This window comes from Suillus subalutaceus, assembly GCF_016647625.1.
Source record: "Suillus subalutaceus strain FC151 chromosome Unknown DFJ58scaffold_72, whole genome shotgun sequence".
NCBI lineage: Eukaryota > Fungi > Basidiomycota > Agaricomycetes > Boletales > Suillaceae > Suillus > Suillus subalutaceus.
Genome location: NW_024540321.1, coordinates 208,327 through 223,200, shown reverse-complemented (window position 1 = coordinate 223,200; position 14,874 = coordinate 208,327). Strand labels below are relative to the sequence as shown.

The following is a 14,874-nucleotide window of genomic DNA, read 5'->3' as shown; positions in this document are numbered from 1 at the left end:
AATCATTAAATAGAAAAGAGAATCGTACGATGATCTAAATATAACTACACCTATGATGTCATGGAACGTGTGATAGCTGTGCAAGGATTCTCGAAGGTTCTTGAGTCACGTGACTTGATTGCTTGAGTAAGGAAGTCGAAATCAGGGATGTCGGAGATAGAGGTAGTGGGCGCTAATGGAATGGAGAAGTTCGGGTTAGGGTTTGTGAAGGTTATTGGTACAGACGCTGGCTGGGCGCTAACAACAGGCGCTTGTGACGGGCGCTTAACGGGTGTTTTGCGAGTGTTCAAGAAAGAATAATGGTTTGTGTTTGGAATTCGTGACACCGCGCAGTTGAGTTGTCTTCAATCGCCAGCGAAGGACCCTTAGGACTTTCATGAACGCCCATAATGCAACAAAGGAACCAGCGACATTGAATACGCCAACTGAGCGTACGGTTGTCCAGAGACTTAATGGAGAGGGTACAGAGATGACCTTCATAGTTGTGTTGGAGTCGAAGATCCATTATGAGATTTATAGCCGTTTCTGTGGCAGCAGCATGGCTACGAAGTTGAACGGCTTCACGCAGGCACAGCAGTCGACTGCGGGGGTGTCCCGGTGCCGTCAACAAGGATCATTCATAGAAGCCGGTACGGCGCCACTATTACTCACCACCAGTTCCGATCAGGAAACCCACTGCTGAGTGAAGTGACCAATTGTAGCAGCGCGTAGCACAGCGCTTCTTTTGAATCGACAGTGGATGACTTGCTGTGGGCAAAATAATGCAGAATAGATGATTATACCGGAGTTTGTAAATGATTGGAAATGACTGATATTCCGATAATCGATGCAGCTTTCTTTTTAAACCGTAGTCACTTCACATTGATTAACATATAACAAATCCACTTTACTTGCTATTATGGATGCTGAAACTCTACAGTTCGTGACGATGAACAACGAGCAAATAGTAGAGCAAGAGGAGGATGAAGACTTGCAAATGCTTGTATCAATGGTTGTTGTTGGTGCGGAGATAGTGAGGCAAGACCACATTGAAAGTCGATGGCCAAGTCGTCTTTACCTTCGTCGCTCCGAGCTGCTGCCCAATCCACGACTGGGTATGCCATGGCAAGCCCTCTACGACAGTCAAAATGATCATGCCTTTATTACAACAGCAGGTTTTGCACAAAAGTGGTACACTACTCCTATCTCCCGCGCAGATATTAACACCTTGAATGGTGATGCACGTCCTGGAAGCAGATCTCTTGATGCTGCAGGAGCTCTTGGCCTCATTCTACATTATCTCAACTCTACTATGCATGAAACCAGTCTTCAACAAATCTTCGCTATCATTCCTGCCACAGTTAGGGAACTGTTGCAGTCAAGTACACCCCTATTCATTTTCTTTCTCTTACATCATTGTATTACATCACGATCACATCTTGCCGTCGCTAGATGATCTATTCTTGTTATCTCTGACTCGTCTTATCTCTGACTCATCTCTGACTTGTCTTATCTCTGACTCATCATACCGGCCCTAAAGTCGTTACCGTTCACTATATAAACCCGTTCTGTACTATGTAGTTCTTTACTTTAATCTTACTAGGTTCTACCTGGAACTTCCTTCACTTAAGACCTCCAATCTTAAGTCGTATTGAACGTGATTCAAGTCAAGGACACTCTCCTTGTCTTGTCTTAGTGAAACCACTGAACTTCAGTATATGCCGAAGCCTTGAACCGACCTTGGCCGATTACTCTTATCGAGTAGCCATACGTCTGAACCTACCTAGTTCGTAACAAAAGATTAAAGTCTTCCACAAATACATCGCCATCACGCGTTGTAACCAAGAAAGAACAAACCCTGGTCATCACAACAGATAGAACCCCAGGTCCCAAGGAGCTGAAACAAGCTGACGTCATTAACACCAATCTTTGGCGCTTTGAACTTAGGTGCTGTACCACCCATACCACCTTTGAACCCCCCAATGTCTTCCACGAAACCCACTGAAATCAAGATCGGATCTCCCCCAGTCTTTGACGGGGATAGAGATAAATCCGAAGGATTCCTGATGTCATGCATGTCTTACCTCGATATCAACGAGAAGATCTATGTCGATGACAAACAGAAAATCATTTTCGTAACCTCCTTCATGAATGAAGGGAACGCGCGCTACTGGAAGGAAGATTTCCTCAGAGAAGCGCAGGACCCCAACAACAAAACTACTGCAGGCCTCGTCAGAGGATACGGTACATGGGTTGAGTTCCTTGCCGACTTCAAAAGCGCGTTTAGGCTGCTTGATCCCTCGGGAACCGCGTTAGCCAAGCTTCGCAACCTGAAACAGGGAACCGAACTCCAAGATTACATCTCGGAATTCCTTATGCTCACATGAAGGGCAGGAATCCAAGGTGATGTCGCTAAGAAGCAATTCTTCTTAGACGGATTACACCCAGGACTGCTTGCTCGCCTTTACGGTACGGGCGACGTCTCTGACGACTTCGAAGTTGTCCTCTCCACCTGTATCAATCTCGACAACTCACGCCTTCACTTGAATGCCATCAGGGCGCGCAACCAACCCCAGAAGAAGAAGAACTTCGGATCTAACCGATACGTACCATCCAAAGATCCCAACGCCATGGTGATCGATTGGCTTTCTGAAGAAGAACGCGCGGAGCATTTCCGAACCGGAAAATGTTTTACCTGCCACAAGACCGGACATCTTTATAAGAATTGTCCTGAGAAGAAGAAAGGAAAAACCCCGATACGTCGCAAAGAAGTAGAAAGCAGCGATGAAGAAGAAGAAGAAGCAGAAGTCCGTCGTCTCAACGAGGATTTTTGATATGGGAGACTGGATCAACGTCAGTATCTCTCGATGTACCCATAAGACTTGTACGAAAAGTTGGTGAACAAAAAGAACTTCGGGTTCCCCTTTCCCTAATTTCGAAAACTCGTCTGAAAACTGTTGAAACCACCGCAGTTGTTGATTCCGGAGCAGCCGGAACTTTTATCTCAGAAGACTTCGTCAAGAAACACAAAATCCGAACCCACGCTCTCAGTAAACCCTTGAGGGTTACTACCGCCGATGGAAGCTATTCCAAAAGCGGAGCCATACGCTGATACTGCGTCCTTACGGTCAAGATTGACGAACGAACTATGATTGGAAAGTTCAACGTCACGCGCCTTGGTAGAAGAGACCAAATTCTCCTTGGCATCCCCTGGCTACGGGCAATGAATCCGGCTATCGACTGGGCAGCCAAAACCCTTATCCTCTCTCGAACGGAAAAGAGTAACCAAGTTGAAGAAGAAGTCGACAAAGAAAGGAAGAAGAACGATCTTCCACTTCTATTCCGACAAGAACCCATCGACCAAACCTGGAAGCAATCCAAACTCAGGAAAGCACCAGCTATCAAAACCCCCGTTGTCTTAATAATTGTGGGTCTTATATAAATACGTGTAAGAATGTAATGACACCACAATTACACTGGATAAGACTTCTTGCCAGTCCTCGATTAACACGGTCTACGACTTTTCTTCTTTCGTGGTAGATAACGTGTGAGTTCTTGGGAGGCTCGCTAAACCAATCAGTCAGATTAACTTAGCCGGAGCTTTATTATCTCTGATTGAAACTATGGGATTGTCTAGGATATACTGTCTAGACACTTGAACTGGTTTCCTGAATATACGGTTAAGTGTTGAGAAGCTGGTCTCAAATGTGACTACGTGGACCAAAGCTCGTGTTGGTCAATATACAAATACCTGGTGAGAACGCTGGTCTCACAAATAACAACAATGACAAATAACAACAATGACCAAAGCTCGTGTTGGTCAGTATACAAATACCTGGTGAGAACGCTGGTCTCACAAATAACAACGTTGATCAAAGCTCGTGTTGGTCAGTAAACACTATGTGGTGAGAACACTGGTCTCACAAAACTGGGTTTCTATCGCGAGAAACTTATGTAATCTCAAGGGAAACACTTTCCCTGCACTTGTCTGGACAGTTCTTACAAAGGAAATGGGCTTTGTAAGCAGCAATTTGTTCAGACTGAAGCTTCTTAGGTGAGAGTTCAATTTGCTCAAGTGGGAGTTCTTGAATGCAACAAGTGGGAGATCTATTTTTTTGGGGGGGAGAATGGGCTCTCCTTATATACATTTTGTGTGGGAATATTATGTAAGTAAAAAGGTGATGTAATGACTTCAGAATGTGAGAAGAATATTCCAAAAACTGGAGCAGAATGTTCTAGCAGATGCAAAAGAACATTCCAGAATATTCATGGTGGGATAATGACATCATTCTGAGTCACTATGAGTCACTTTGAGTCATTATGAGTCATTGGAATGTTCTAGCAAATTCCATGGAACATGACATCATTATGACATCACTATGATATCATATCTTTCAATCAAAATACCTGCAGGAGTGTAGGTGAAGTCCTATGACATCATTATGACATCATACCCTGTAGGTACAATTTTATGAAGCATCTGATTAGTCAGAGCATCCTAATAGAAAAGTAAAGTAAAGAAACACTAGAGAAAACAACTCAGAAATAATGGAACAAATAATAGTACACAATATGCAGGCTTTTTAGATAGGTTTTTGTTAGGCTTTGAACTTTTCTCTATGGGTTTCTCTAGCCAAAGTGAATAAGCCAAATGAAAGGCAATACCTTAACCTTCATTTTGCTTCTCATATCAACTAGGTCATTATGTGATTCCCATCTCACATATGACTTTTCTTCAAAACATGGTGGATTCATGAATCACTGAGGGAAAACTGAAACTATTGGACCAAGGTTTGATACCAAGGTATGGGTTGACTAGTCTGAGGACTAAGCTAACAGACTTTGTCTTTTAGGGGGATACCTAGTAGTCATGTCCATGCATGATTCCCAAATCATGCAGGACACCGGTCGTTAACCAATCCCAGACACGGGCTGGCCCGTCAAATCCTACATCAGGCCCGGTTATCAAATCCTACATCGCCCCCTGCACCCGGTCGTTGAATCACGCCCATGCCCAGGCCCGCCCATCAAATCCTATGTCGCCACCCTGGGCCCAGTTGTTGAATCATATCCATGCCCGGGCCCACCCATCAAATCCTACATTGCCACCCTGATCCCAGTCGTTAACTATACCCATACATCGGCCCGCCCATCAAATCCTATGTCGCCACCCTGGGCCCGGTCGTTGAATCATACCCATACCTGGGCCCGCCCATCAAATCCTACATCATCCCCCTGGGCCTGGTCATTGAAATCATACCTTATCCACTGGGCCCGCCCATCAAAACCAGCATCATCGCATTGGACCCGGTCGTGAACCATAACCACACCCAAGCCCGCCCTTCAGATCCTACCTTGGGCCCAATCGTAAACCATAACCATACTCGGGCCCGCCCATCAAATGCTACATCATCACCCTAGGCCCGGGCATTGAAACCTACATCATCCCCTTGGACCCAGTCGTTAACCATAACCATACCTGCCCCCCCCCCATCAAATGCTACATCATCCCCTTGGGCCCGGTCGTTAACCACAACCACAACCAGGCCCGCCCGTCAAATGCTACATCATCACCCTAGGCCCGGGCGTCGAAACCTGCATCATCCCCTTGGGCCCGGTTGTTAACCATAACCATACCTGGGCCCCCCGTCAAATGCTACATCATCCCCTTGGGCCTGGTCGTTAACCACAACCACAACCGGGCCCACCCGTCAAATGCTACATCATCACCCTAGGCCCGGGCGTCGAAACCTGCATCATCCCCTTGGGCCCGGTCATTAACCATAACCATACCTGGGCCCCCCATCACATCCTACATCATTGCCCTGGGCCCGGTCGTTCAACCATTTCCATTCCACATCCGTCGGGCCCAACTGTCAAATCCTATATCATCCTGGGCCCGGCCATCAGATTCTACATCACCCCCGGGCCTGGTCATTGAATCCTACATCGCAATTCGGGCCCAACCCACCACCACAACCAGCTCATCATCACATGCCCCTCGGGCCCAACCATCCTGTCAGTTGCCACCCATGGGCTGGGCCGTTCATATCGAAGCATCACAAACATCATGGGCCCAGCCATGACTATCGGCCTGAACTTGTCCCTGGCCCACCTCAGGTGGCCCATCTCCCATGGAAGAATCTCAACCTCTGGGTGGCCATTTAACACGGGAAAAAGTTACTGAATGGGCTCGCCAAGTCGGATATAGTCCGGTGCGATAAGGAAAAGTCGAGTGAGTCGAGGCTTTTGCAAGGGAGTGATGTATGGATATGAGGTGGACTTCTAGGATGCTCGACCTCTATAGCACAAAGGGGTTCTGCGAGGCTAGCCCGAGTTTGAACACCACAGCATGCCCAAGGAAAGCACATGTAGAACGAGTGTAGATCGTCAGGCCAATTGATAGGGATGCCTGGACATGCAATATTGTCTTTAAGAGAATGCAAATGCATGTCAGAACGCCACATATCGTCCCAATCATCCATGTTGCTGAAAATGACATAATGTTACACAATTGTTGACAAAATCAGGCCAAAATGAACTCACATGTGTTGATAACGAGGCTCAATCATTGTGCCGACTTTGCGAGTACCATGCTTTTGCTTTTGGAAGCAGTCACTGTGCACTTTTTGCTTCCTTGATGATTTGTTAGTGATTTGAACTGACCAGGTGCGCATAGAGGTAGGCCTGTGTGGACACTGGTCTGGGACCAGTCTCCACACTCAGGACAAAGAATTTTCCATTGGTCTCCAAACTGATCCGATACTTGTAGCCGATTGGCCTTGAATAATACATGCAGGGACTCAGGTGTATTGAGCTTGAATTGTGCCTCGATATCGATGTCATTATCGTGATTCATTATCCGAGACCGAGGCTGGGACTGAAGACGTATTTGATGATTGGCTGTTGGCCAAGGATTGTCGACTCAGCGAGCAAGAATTAAGTGAGGTATAGTCAAGTATACTACAAGATGAACTATGCAAATGATTGTCTGTGTGTGATGGCACTTGAAAATCTATAGTGGGTGTCTGTGAATGTCCTGATGATGTATTACAATAATGCGAATGATGACTTGATCCGAAATGTGTCGTTTGATAGGAATTGTCCTCGAAGTCCGTGATATATGCAGCATTATCATCATTATTACTAGAAGCAAACCATGAGTCGTAACATGTAGATTTATGAGTCATAGAATACATAATGAATGAGGTTTAAGGAGAGAGAGATGCGAGTCGTTGACGAGACGCGTCGAATCGATATTGACGCGGCATATTGATATGATTATTAGTCACGTGTTCTCGAAAATCACATCCAAGATCTGACATTTAGCAGGTACCGTCTTTACATGCTCGTGTTTCATTAGAATAACTATCGAGATCTATTCTACAGTAGTAAAAACACCCCCTTTATGGTACTCGCCAAACGATTTTACGATGATTTGAGGCCGCTGGCGAGGAACTCAAAATGTGTCGCTCGTAACTTCATGTGGCTATGTATTAAGGTTCTTTTGCTTATCTAAAGTTGAGCTCTGTGTTCGGGATTTTGCAAACGCACACCTCTTGGTTCAGCAGGAATAAAACTCCGCTACGGCAGACTCGGCTTAGTGACAGGCAGACGTGATTTTTGGCTCTGTCACACCTCAACAAAGATCTCGATCATTTCTTGACCAAATTTGAAGATTCAACTTCGCAATAGTGTATTATGGGTGTACAATGATATGTGCTTGAACAGAATATAATTTGAAGCAGAGTTGAGTGAGATATTGAAAAGTGTCCGAACCAGTGGGTGACCGAAGGTGTGGTAACCGATAGTATAGGTCAAAGTCAGCGCTCAGCATCAGTTATATATACATACAACCTTTCTCAGATGTCTCAGCTTCTGATCTTTACCACAGCCTACAGGTTTCCGTCTGATACGCCAAAAATATTCTTCAGGTGCCTCATGGACAAGCCGTGGCCAGACGTGGCCGCCGTACTGCCAGCGGCACGAACTTAACTGTACTTATCCCCTCCGTGACAAGGCTGCGCGAGCCGCGTGTTTGTAACATTCAGCCAGACGTATCATGTTCAAGCTTGAATGGGCTCCCGCTCAATATTTGTTTTGTACCGTATGGGATCTTCTTCACTGTTGCAGACTGACTGGCCCGCCCACGGAGGTCCAAGTAGTGTTCGACAATTTTAGCGTGACAAGTATCGGCTTCCATCAATAACCCTGGCTGACGACTCGGAAAAACAACGGCACCGGAACACTCCCGCAGTCGACAGTCCTATCAAAGCCGTTGAACTTCGTAGCTATGCCCCTGTCACAGAAACAGCTATAAATCTCCCAATAGATCCTCGAATCCAACACAACTATGAAGGTCATCTTTGTATCCTCTCCATTAAGTCTCTGGACAACTGTACGCTCGGTTGATGCATTCAATATCGCAGGTTCATTTGTTGCATTGTGGGCTCTCGTCAAAGTCCTCAGGGCCCTTCGCTGGCGATTGAAGACCACTCAACTGCGGGGTCCGCCTCGCACCAGCTTCATATATGGTGTTTCGCATGACCTCGTCGCATCTCAAGATAGTGGTGGAATGTATGAACGTTGGGCGACAGAATATGGGGTCGCGTATATGATTCCGAGCGTCCTCGGACAGACTAGAATCGTGCTGTGCGACCCAAGAGCTATAGCTCATTTCTATGCCCGAGAGACATGGACATATGTGCAGACGCCCCTTTCGTTGACGCTTCTGGAGGCAACAGTATGTCAACATCATCATCTTACCTTGTCTTTCTGACATCTCCTGTCAGATCGGCAGAGGACTGTTATGGTCTCAGGGTGAAGCCCACAAGAGGTACTGTTCAGCTCTTGTCCTCGCGCTAGCGACTTATCTACCACCTGAAAATTAGGCAGCGGAAGGCCCTCACGCCAGCATTCAGTAATGCAGCGATTCGGAAACTCACATCAGTGTTTTATGACTCAGCATACAAGGCAAGGGTTTTGCGACGTGGGAAATATAGCATCTCTGATCTTGATACTTTGCAGGCCAAAGGTGCATGGGATACTGCTATAGAATTGAGCAATGATGGCGACACTGTCATCGAGGTTCAGAACTGGTGCGTGACTTTCCTGGCTTGTCAAGTGTCATTTCTAATCGAAACGACTCAAAGGATGAATCATATATCGTACGCGAAGATAATTTGCTATTGAGGCCTCTAACTAACGCATCATCAGCCTGGATACGATTGGCATCGCTGGTTTCTCCCATGATTTTGGCTCGCTCGATGGAAAGCGAGCCAGCGTGACCGAAATATTTGATACTTTCGGAAACAACCAAAAGGCTTCAGCAGTGAACCAGGTTGTTCTCCTGCTCGCATCAGCGTTTCCTGTCATTACAAAGATCCCTAGCAAGCGGAGGAATCTGGTCAAGAAACTCGGCGTAGCCTTGAGAGAATTATTCAACGACTTATTGGTTCGTAGCCGCCGGGAGAAGGATGTAAATGTGAGCAAGAGAGACGAGGAGAAGTCCATCATCGGATTGTTGAGTAAGCTCTCCAAGAGATCCATCGTATTCTCTCGATTAACGCTGCGATAAGTTAAATCCGAAGGCCAGGATGCCGAGCTTCATATGTCGAAGGAGGAAGTAGTGGCTCAGGTCCGTGGAGACTGTGCATGACAGCAATGACTTGCAAGCTGATATCCTGCAGATGAAGGTCTTGCTTTTTGCGGGTTACGAAACGACGTCGAGTGAGTTCATTTATGTCCCCTGCCATCATATTAGCTGACTTTTCATCGACAGTGAGTCTTACGGTAAGCCTACTGTGCGATAATGTTTGTGCACGCTATTAATGTGATGATCAGTGGGCGCTGATCGAACTATCGCGACACCCCGATGTCCAAACCAGACTCAGAGAGGAACTGCTTGTGTTTGGCGCTGATCCGACATATGACCAGTTAAAGGCCAATCTCCCATACTTGGATGCCGTTGTCCATGAAATTCTACGACTCCATCCTCCGCTGGGCGAGTTCACCCGTCTTGTGAGTGTTCATGTCTACATGTGAATAGCCACTCACAATAGTTTTATAGGCAGCGGCAGATGACGTCATTCCCTTGAGCGAACCTGTGCGCACGCTGTCCGGGGAAATGACGGACAGTATATGTATAGCGAAAGGAACATTGATCACGATACCAGGCGCGGCGATCAATCGCTCTTCGGCCATCTGGGGACCAGAGGCAAAGGAATTTAAGCCTGATCGTTGGCTGACTGAAGACGGGATCAGTGGGAAGGCCAAGGAAGTCCAAGGTCATAGGCATCTGCTGACATTCGTCGACGGCCCGAGGACGTGTCTTGGCAAAGATTTTGCGATTTCGGAATTCAAGGTGAGTGATTCGAATCAGTCAGTTTGGACGTTATTCACTGTGATATAGGCGGTTTTATCTGTTCTGGTGAAGAACTTCGTGTTTGAGATGCGGGATGGACCTGATACTCCAGTCGAAATTGCGAGGGGACTTTTACCCCGCCCGCGGGTTGTTGGAGAGGATGGCATTGGGGTGCCTTTGAGAGTTCGTCGGTATGAATGATTTAGTTGCGTTGCACTAGCAATTTTACAATACTTATTTTTTCCTACTTACATGCGGCTGACACCTTTGGATTGTATTCAGGAAGAGGAATGTGTGATTGTTATTGTAATATGAGTACTATATAGTACTGTATATGCTATCCTAGCTATTATTTCTGCTGCCAAGCGGAGCAGAATTCCCAGAACACTGACACCCAGTAATAAGTAATATGTGAAAGCTGATCAATTACTTACATTAACATTCTGGTCGATTTTCTCGTCTGATTCTCCTGTATGGAGCTTCGCTCCTGTGGTACTGGTTGCAGGCTGCATAGGCGAGGTTGACCAAGCATAACATGCAAAGAAACCGCGGTTCGGCCGCCCTTGTGACATGGACTCATTTTCTGGCAGGCGGTGTCGAGAAATCAAGTTCCAGAAGCGACAAGTCCATCATTACCAGATGAGGTAATGCAAGCAGTCGAACGTGCAACGTCGAGGTAAGACCATGATGTGACCCGGGACATCGAGTCTAGCCTGTCTGTCACCTATTGGTCAGGGGCTATTATGTCTTCCACCATCTAGAGAGTGAGTTTCGTGTTGCGTCTTCCACATACCACGTAAGTACCAAGCTTTTGATACGAGACTACAGCTGAGCAGGATATTCACCACATCCTGCCAGGGATCACTAAGGAGTATTATATTCGCACTCGTGAGGAGCGATTCGGGATTCCATCATGTATGGGAGCAGTTTGCAACGCACGAGAAGAGATAGGAACAGTGGAATGCACTGCGTGCTGGATGCAATGCCATGGACGGATGGTATGCGAGGAGCAGCGGTCAATTCATATTGGGGGATACACCTTGTTTGCTGACTTCATGGTTGCGGGACTATACAATTGGATACGGTATTGCTTTGAGAATCGGGAGCAGTGGGACGAAGTGGCGGACCGCGGCAGCACTAGTAGGTAGTCTACATATGCCTGAATTTTTTTGACGTGAGTCGAGCAGCGCGTTGAGGTGTTTTGAACATTTTGCATATCACATGCATGTTGCAGATTACCCGGAATGATAGTATACAGAACTATATAGTGCTCATATGAAATACAGTACAAGGGTTTCAGCCGCGGACAAGTGGGACAAAATTGCTAGTTCAGCGCAACTAATCATTCATACCGACGAACTCTCAAAGGTACCTCAATGCCATCCTCCCCAGCAACCCGCGGACGAAGTAAAAATCCCCTCGCAATTTCGACTGGAGTATCAGGTCCATCCCGCATCTCAAACACGAAGTTCTTCACCAGAACAGATAAAACCGCCTATATCACAGTGAATAACGTCCAAACTGACTGATTCGAATCACTCACCTTGAATTCCGAAATCGCAAAATCTTTGCCAAGACACGTCCTTGGGCCGTCGACGAATGTCAGCAGATGCCTATGACCTTGGACTTCCTTGGCCTTCCCACTGATCCCGTCTTCAGTCAGCCAACGATCAGGCTTAAATTCCTTTGCATCTGGTCCCCAGATGGCCGAAGAGCGATTGATCGCCGCGCCTGGTATCGTGATCAATGTTCCTTTCGCTATACATATACTGTCCGTCATTTCCCCGGACAGCGTGCGCACAGGTTCGCTCAAGGGAATGACGTCATCTGCCGCTGCCTATAAAACTATTGTGAGTGGCTATTCACATGTAGACATGAACACTCACAAGACGGGTGAACTCGCCCACCGGAGGGTGGAGTCGTAGAATTTCATGGACAACAGCATCCAAGTATGGGAGATTGGCCTTTAACTGGTCATATGTCGGATCAGCGCCAAACACAAGCAGTTCCTCTCTGAGTCTGGTTTGGAACATCGGGGTGTCGTGATAGCTCGATCAGCGCCCACTGATTGTCATATTAATAGCGTTCACAGACGTTATCGCACAGTAGGCTTACCGTAAGACTGACTGTCGGCGAAAAGTCAGCCAATATCACATCAATGGACCAGAAATCAGCTCACTAGATGTCGTCTCATAACCTGCCACAAGCAAGCCCTTCATCTGCAGGATATCAGCTTGCAAGTCATTGCTGTCATACAGTCTCCACGGACCTGAGCCATTACTTCTTCCTTCGACATACGAAGCTCGGCATCCTGGCCTTCGGATTTAACTGATCATCGTGTTAATGAAGATACCACGGTGAATCTCTCGGAGACCGCACTCAACAATCCGATGATGGACTTCTCCTCGTCTCTCTCGCTCACATTCGTATCCTTCTCCCGGCGATTGCGAATCAATAAGTCATTGGATATTTCTCCCATGGCTACACCGAGTTTCTTGACCAGATTCTTGTGCTTGCTGGGGATCTTTGTAATGATAGGAAACGCTGATGCGAGCAGGAGAACAACCTGGTTCACTGCTGAAGCCTTTTGGTCGTTTCCGAAAGTATCAAACACCTCTGTTACGCTGGCTTGCTTTCCATCGAGCGAGCCAAAATCATGGGAGAAACCAGCGATGCCAATCGAATCCAGACTGATGATGCATCAGTTAGAGGCGTCAATGGCAAAATACCTTCGCGTACGATATATGATTCATCCTTTGAGTCATTGTGAGTAGGAACGACACTTGACAAGCCCGAAAAGTTACGCACCAGTTCTGAACCTCGATGACAGCGTCGCCATCTTTGCTCGATTCTATAGCAGTATCCCATGCACCTTTGGCCTGCAAAGTATCAAGATCAGAGATGCTACATTGCCCACGTTGCAAATCCTTACCTTGTATGCTGAGTCATAAAACACTGATGTGAGTTTCCGAATCGCTGCATTGCTGAATGCTGGCGTGAGGGCCTTCCGCTGCCTAATTTTCAGGTGGTAGATAAGTCGCTAGCGCGAGGACAAGAGCTGAATAGTACCTCTTGTGGGCTTCACCCTCAGACCATAACAGACCTCTGCCGAGCTGACAGAAGGCGTCAGAGACAAGGTAAGATGACGACGTTAACATACGAATGACTCCAGAAACGTCAACGAAAGGGGCGTATGCACATATGTCCATGTCTCTCGGGCGTAGAAATGTGCTATAGCTTTTGGGTCACACAACACGGTTGTAGTCTGTGTGAGGACGCTCGGAATCACATATGCGACCCCATATTCTGTCGCCCAACGTTCATACATTGCACCACTATCTTGAGATACGACGAGGTCGCGCAGAACACCATACATGAAGCTGGTGCGAGGCGGACCGCGCAGTTGAGTCGTCTTCAATCGCCAGCGAAGGGCCCTCAGGACTTTGACGAGAGCCCATAATGCAACAAATGAACCTGCGACATTGTATGCACCAACCGAGCGTACGGTTGTCCAGAGACTTAATGGAGAGGGCACAGAGACGACCTTCATGATTATGTTGGAGTCGAAGATCTATTAGGAGATTTATAGCTGTTTCTGTGGCAGCGGCATGGCTCCGAAGTTGAACGGCTTCATTATGCGGGCACAGCAGTCAACTGCGGGAGTGTCCCGGTGCCGTCAACAAGGATTATTTATAGAAGGTACCTGTCACGGTGTCTGAACTCAATTTGTCAAACACGACTTGGACCTCCGAGTTAATCATGATGGACGAACTGGTAAGTCTGCGAGAGTGAAGGGGATGCTGGGGCATATGTTGAGTGGCAGCTCATTCAAGCTTGAAGGTGATACGTCTGGCTGAATGTTTCAAATACGCGGCTTGGCGGCAGCCTTGTCACTGCGGAGACAAGTACCGTTAAGTTCGTGCCGCGGTGGTAATTTACCCTCTGGCACTGCGGCCACGTCTAGTCCCAGCATGTCCGCAGTCCTGGAGAAATGCGGGAGAAATCTGGATAAAGCGAATGATAAAAACTGTGGTCCCGTCCGTTTTGTTGCTAATTCAGCAGGGATTCTTGGATGAATAAATTCAACTGAGTACTGAGCGCGGTCACAGCAAGCTATGAAATGCCTGGCGCAGGTAAGGGGACCTGGGGACAGCTCTACCAGGCGTGCGGCGTCGAACGTTGATGCATCAATCAATTATCATGATGCTGACTCGATAAGGACTCCGTGAAGGAATTGCGTGTGCTAGAGCCAATGCGTGCGCGTGAACGTTTGAACTTTAGCTAGGACGCGGGAACTCGTGGGACTAAGATTCTAATTGCGTCCATGATCGTTCTACGCGTATCATGATCATGGCCTTACAAAATTCGACTCAACCGTTAACGTTTTAAATTTTAACCATGATGCATGAGCGCTCAATCTGTTATAATGTATCGGCTCTCACGTTGATTATCATTGATATTAACACATACAACCTACGATTGAAGCAAGGCGAGACCTATTGTGACCCGCGCAATCCGAGGGAGATGATAAA

At 47.1% G+C, this 14,874-nt stretch overlaps 2 protein-coding genes across 2 annotated transcripts; one reads left to right on the top strand and one right to left on the bottom strand.

The window, feature by feature from the left end:
* Positions 1-8,332: 8,332 nt before the first annotated feature.
* On the top strand, positions 8,333-10,739 carry DFJ58DRAFT_906628 (cytochrome P450; the record flags this gene model as incomplete). Its single annotated transcript, XM_041395020.1, is given in 13 exon segments — positions 8,333-8,722; positions 8,772-8,815; positions 8,871-8,952; positions 9,007-9,077; positions 9,132-9,146; positions 9,196-9,506; positions 9,558-9,616; positions 9,669-9,708; positions 9,761-9,771; positions 9,823-9,999; positions 10,049-10,342; positions 10,391-10,642; positions 10,662-10,739. The coding sequence occupies 12 exon segments, from the start codon at positions 8,333-8,335 to the stop codon at positions 10,541-10,543; spliced, it is 1,647 nt and encodes a 548-aa protein (XP_041242630.1). The 3' UTR covers positions 10,544-10,642; positions 10,662-10,739.
* Positions 10,740-11,684: 945 nt separating this feature from the next.
* Positions 11,685-13,892, bottom strand: DFJ58DRAFT_729415 (cytochrome P450; the record flags this gene model as incomplete). The annotated part of the gene is made up of 14 exons (XM_041385744.1): positions 11,685-11,837; positions 11,886-12,073; positions 12,113-12,179; positions 12,229-12,312; positions 12,374-12,406; positions 12,458-12,468; positions 12,522-12,561; positions 12,612-12,670; positions 12,722-13,032; positions 13,082-13,096; positions 13,151-13,221; positions 13,275-13,356; positions 13,412-13,455; positions 13,503-13,892. 14 exons carry the CDS (start codon positions 13,890-13,892, stop codon positions 11,685-11,687), a joined length of 1,548 nt encoding a protein of 515 aa, XP_041242629.1.
* Between the last annotated feature and the right edge of the window lie 982 nt (positions 13,893-14,874).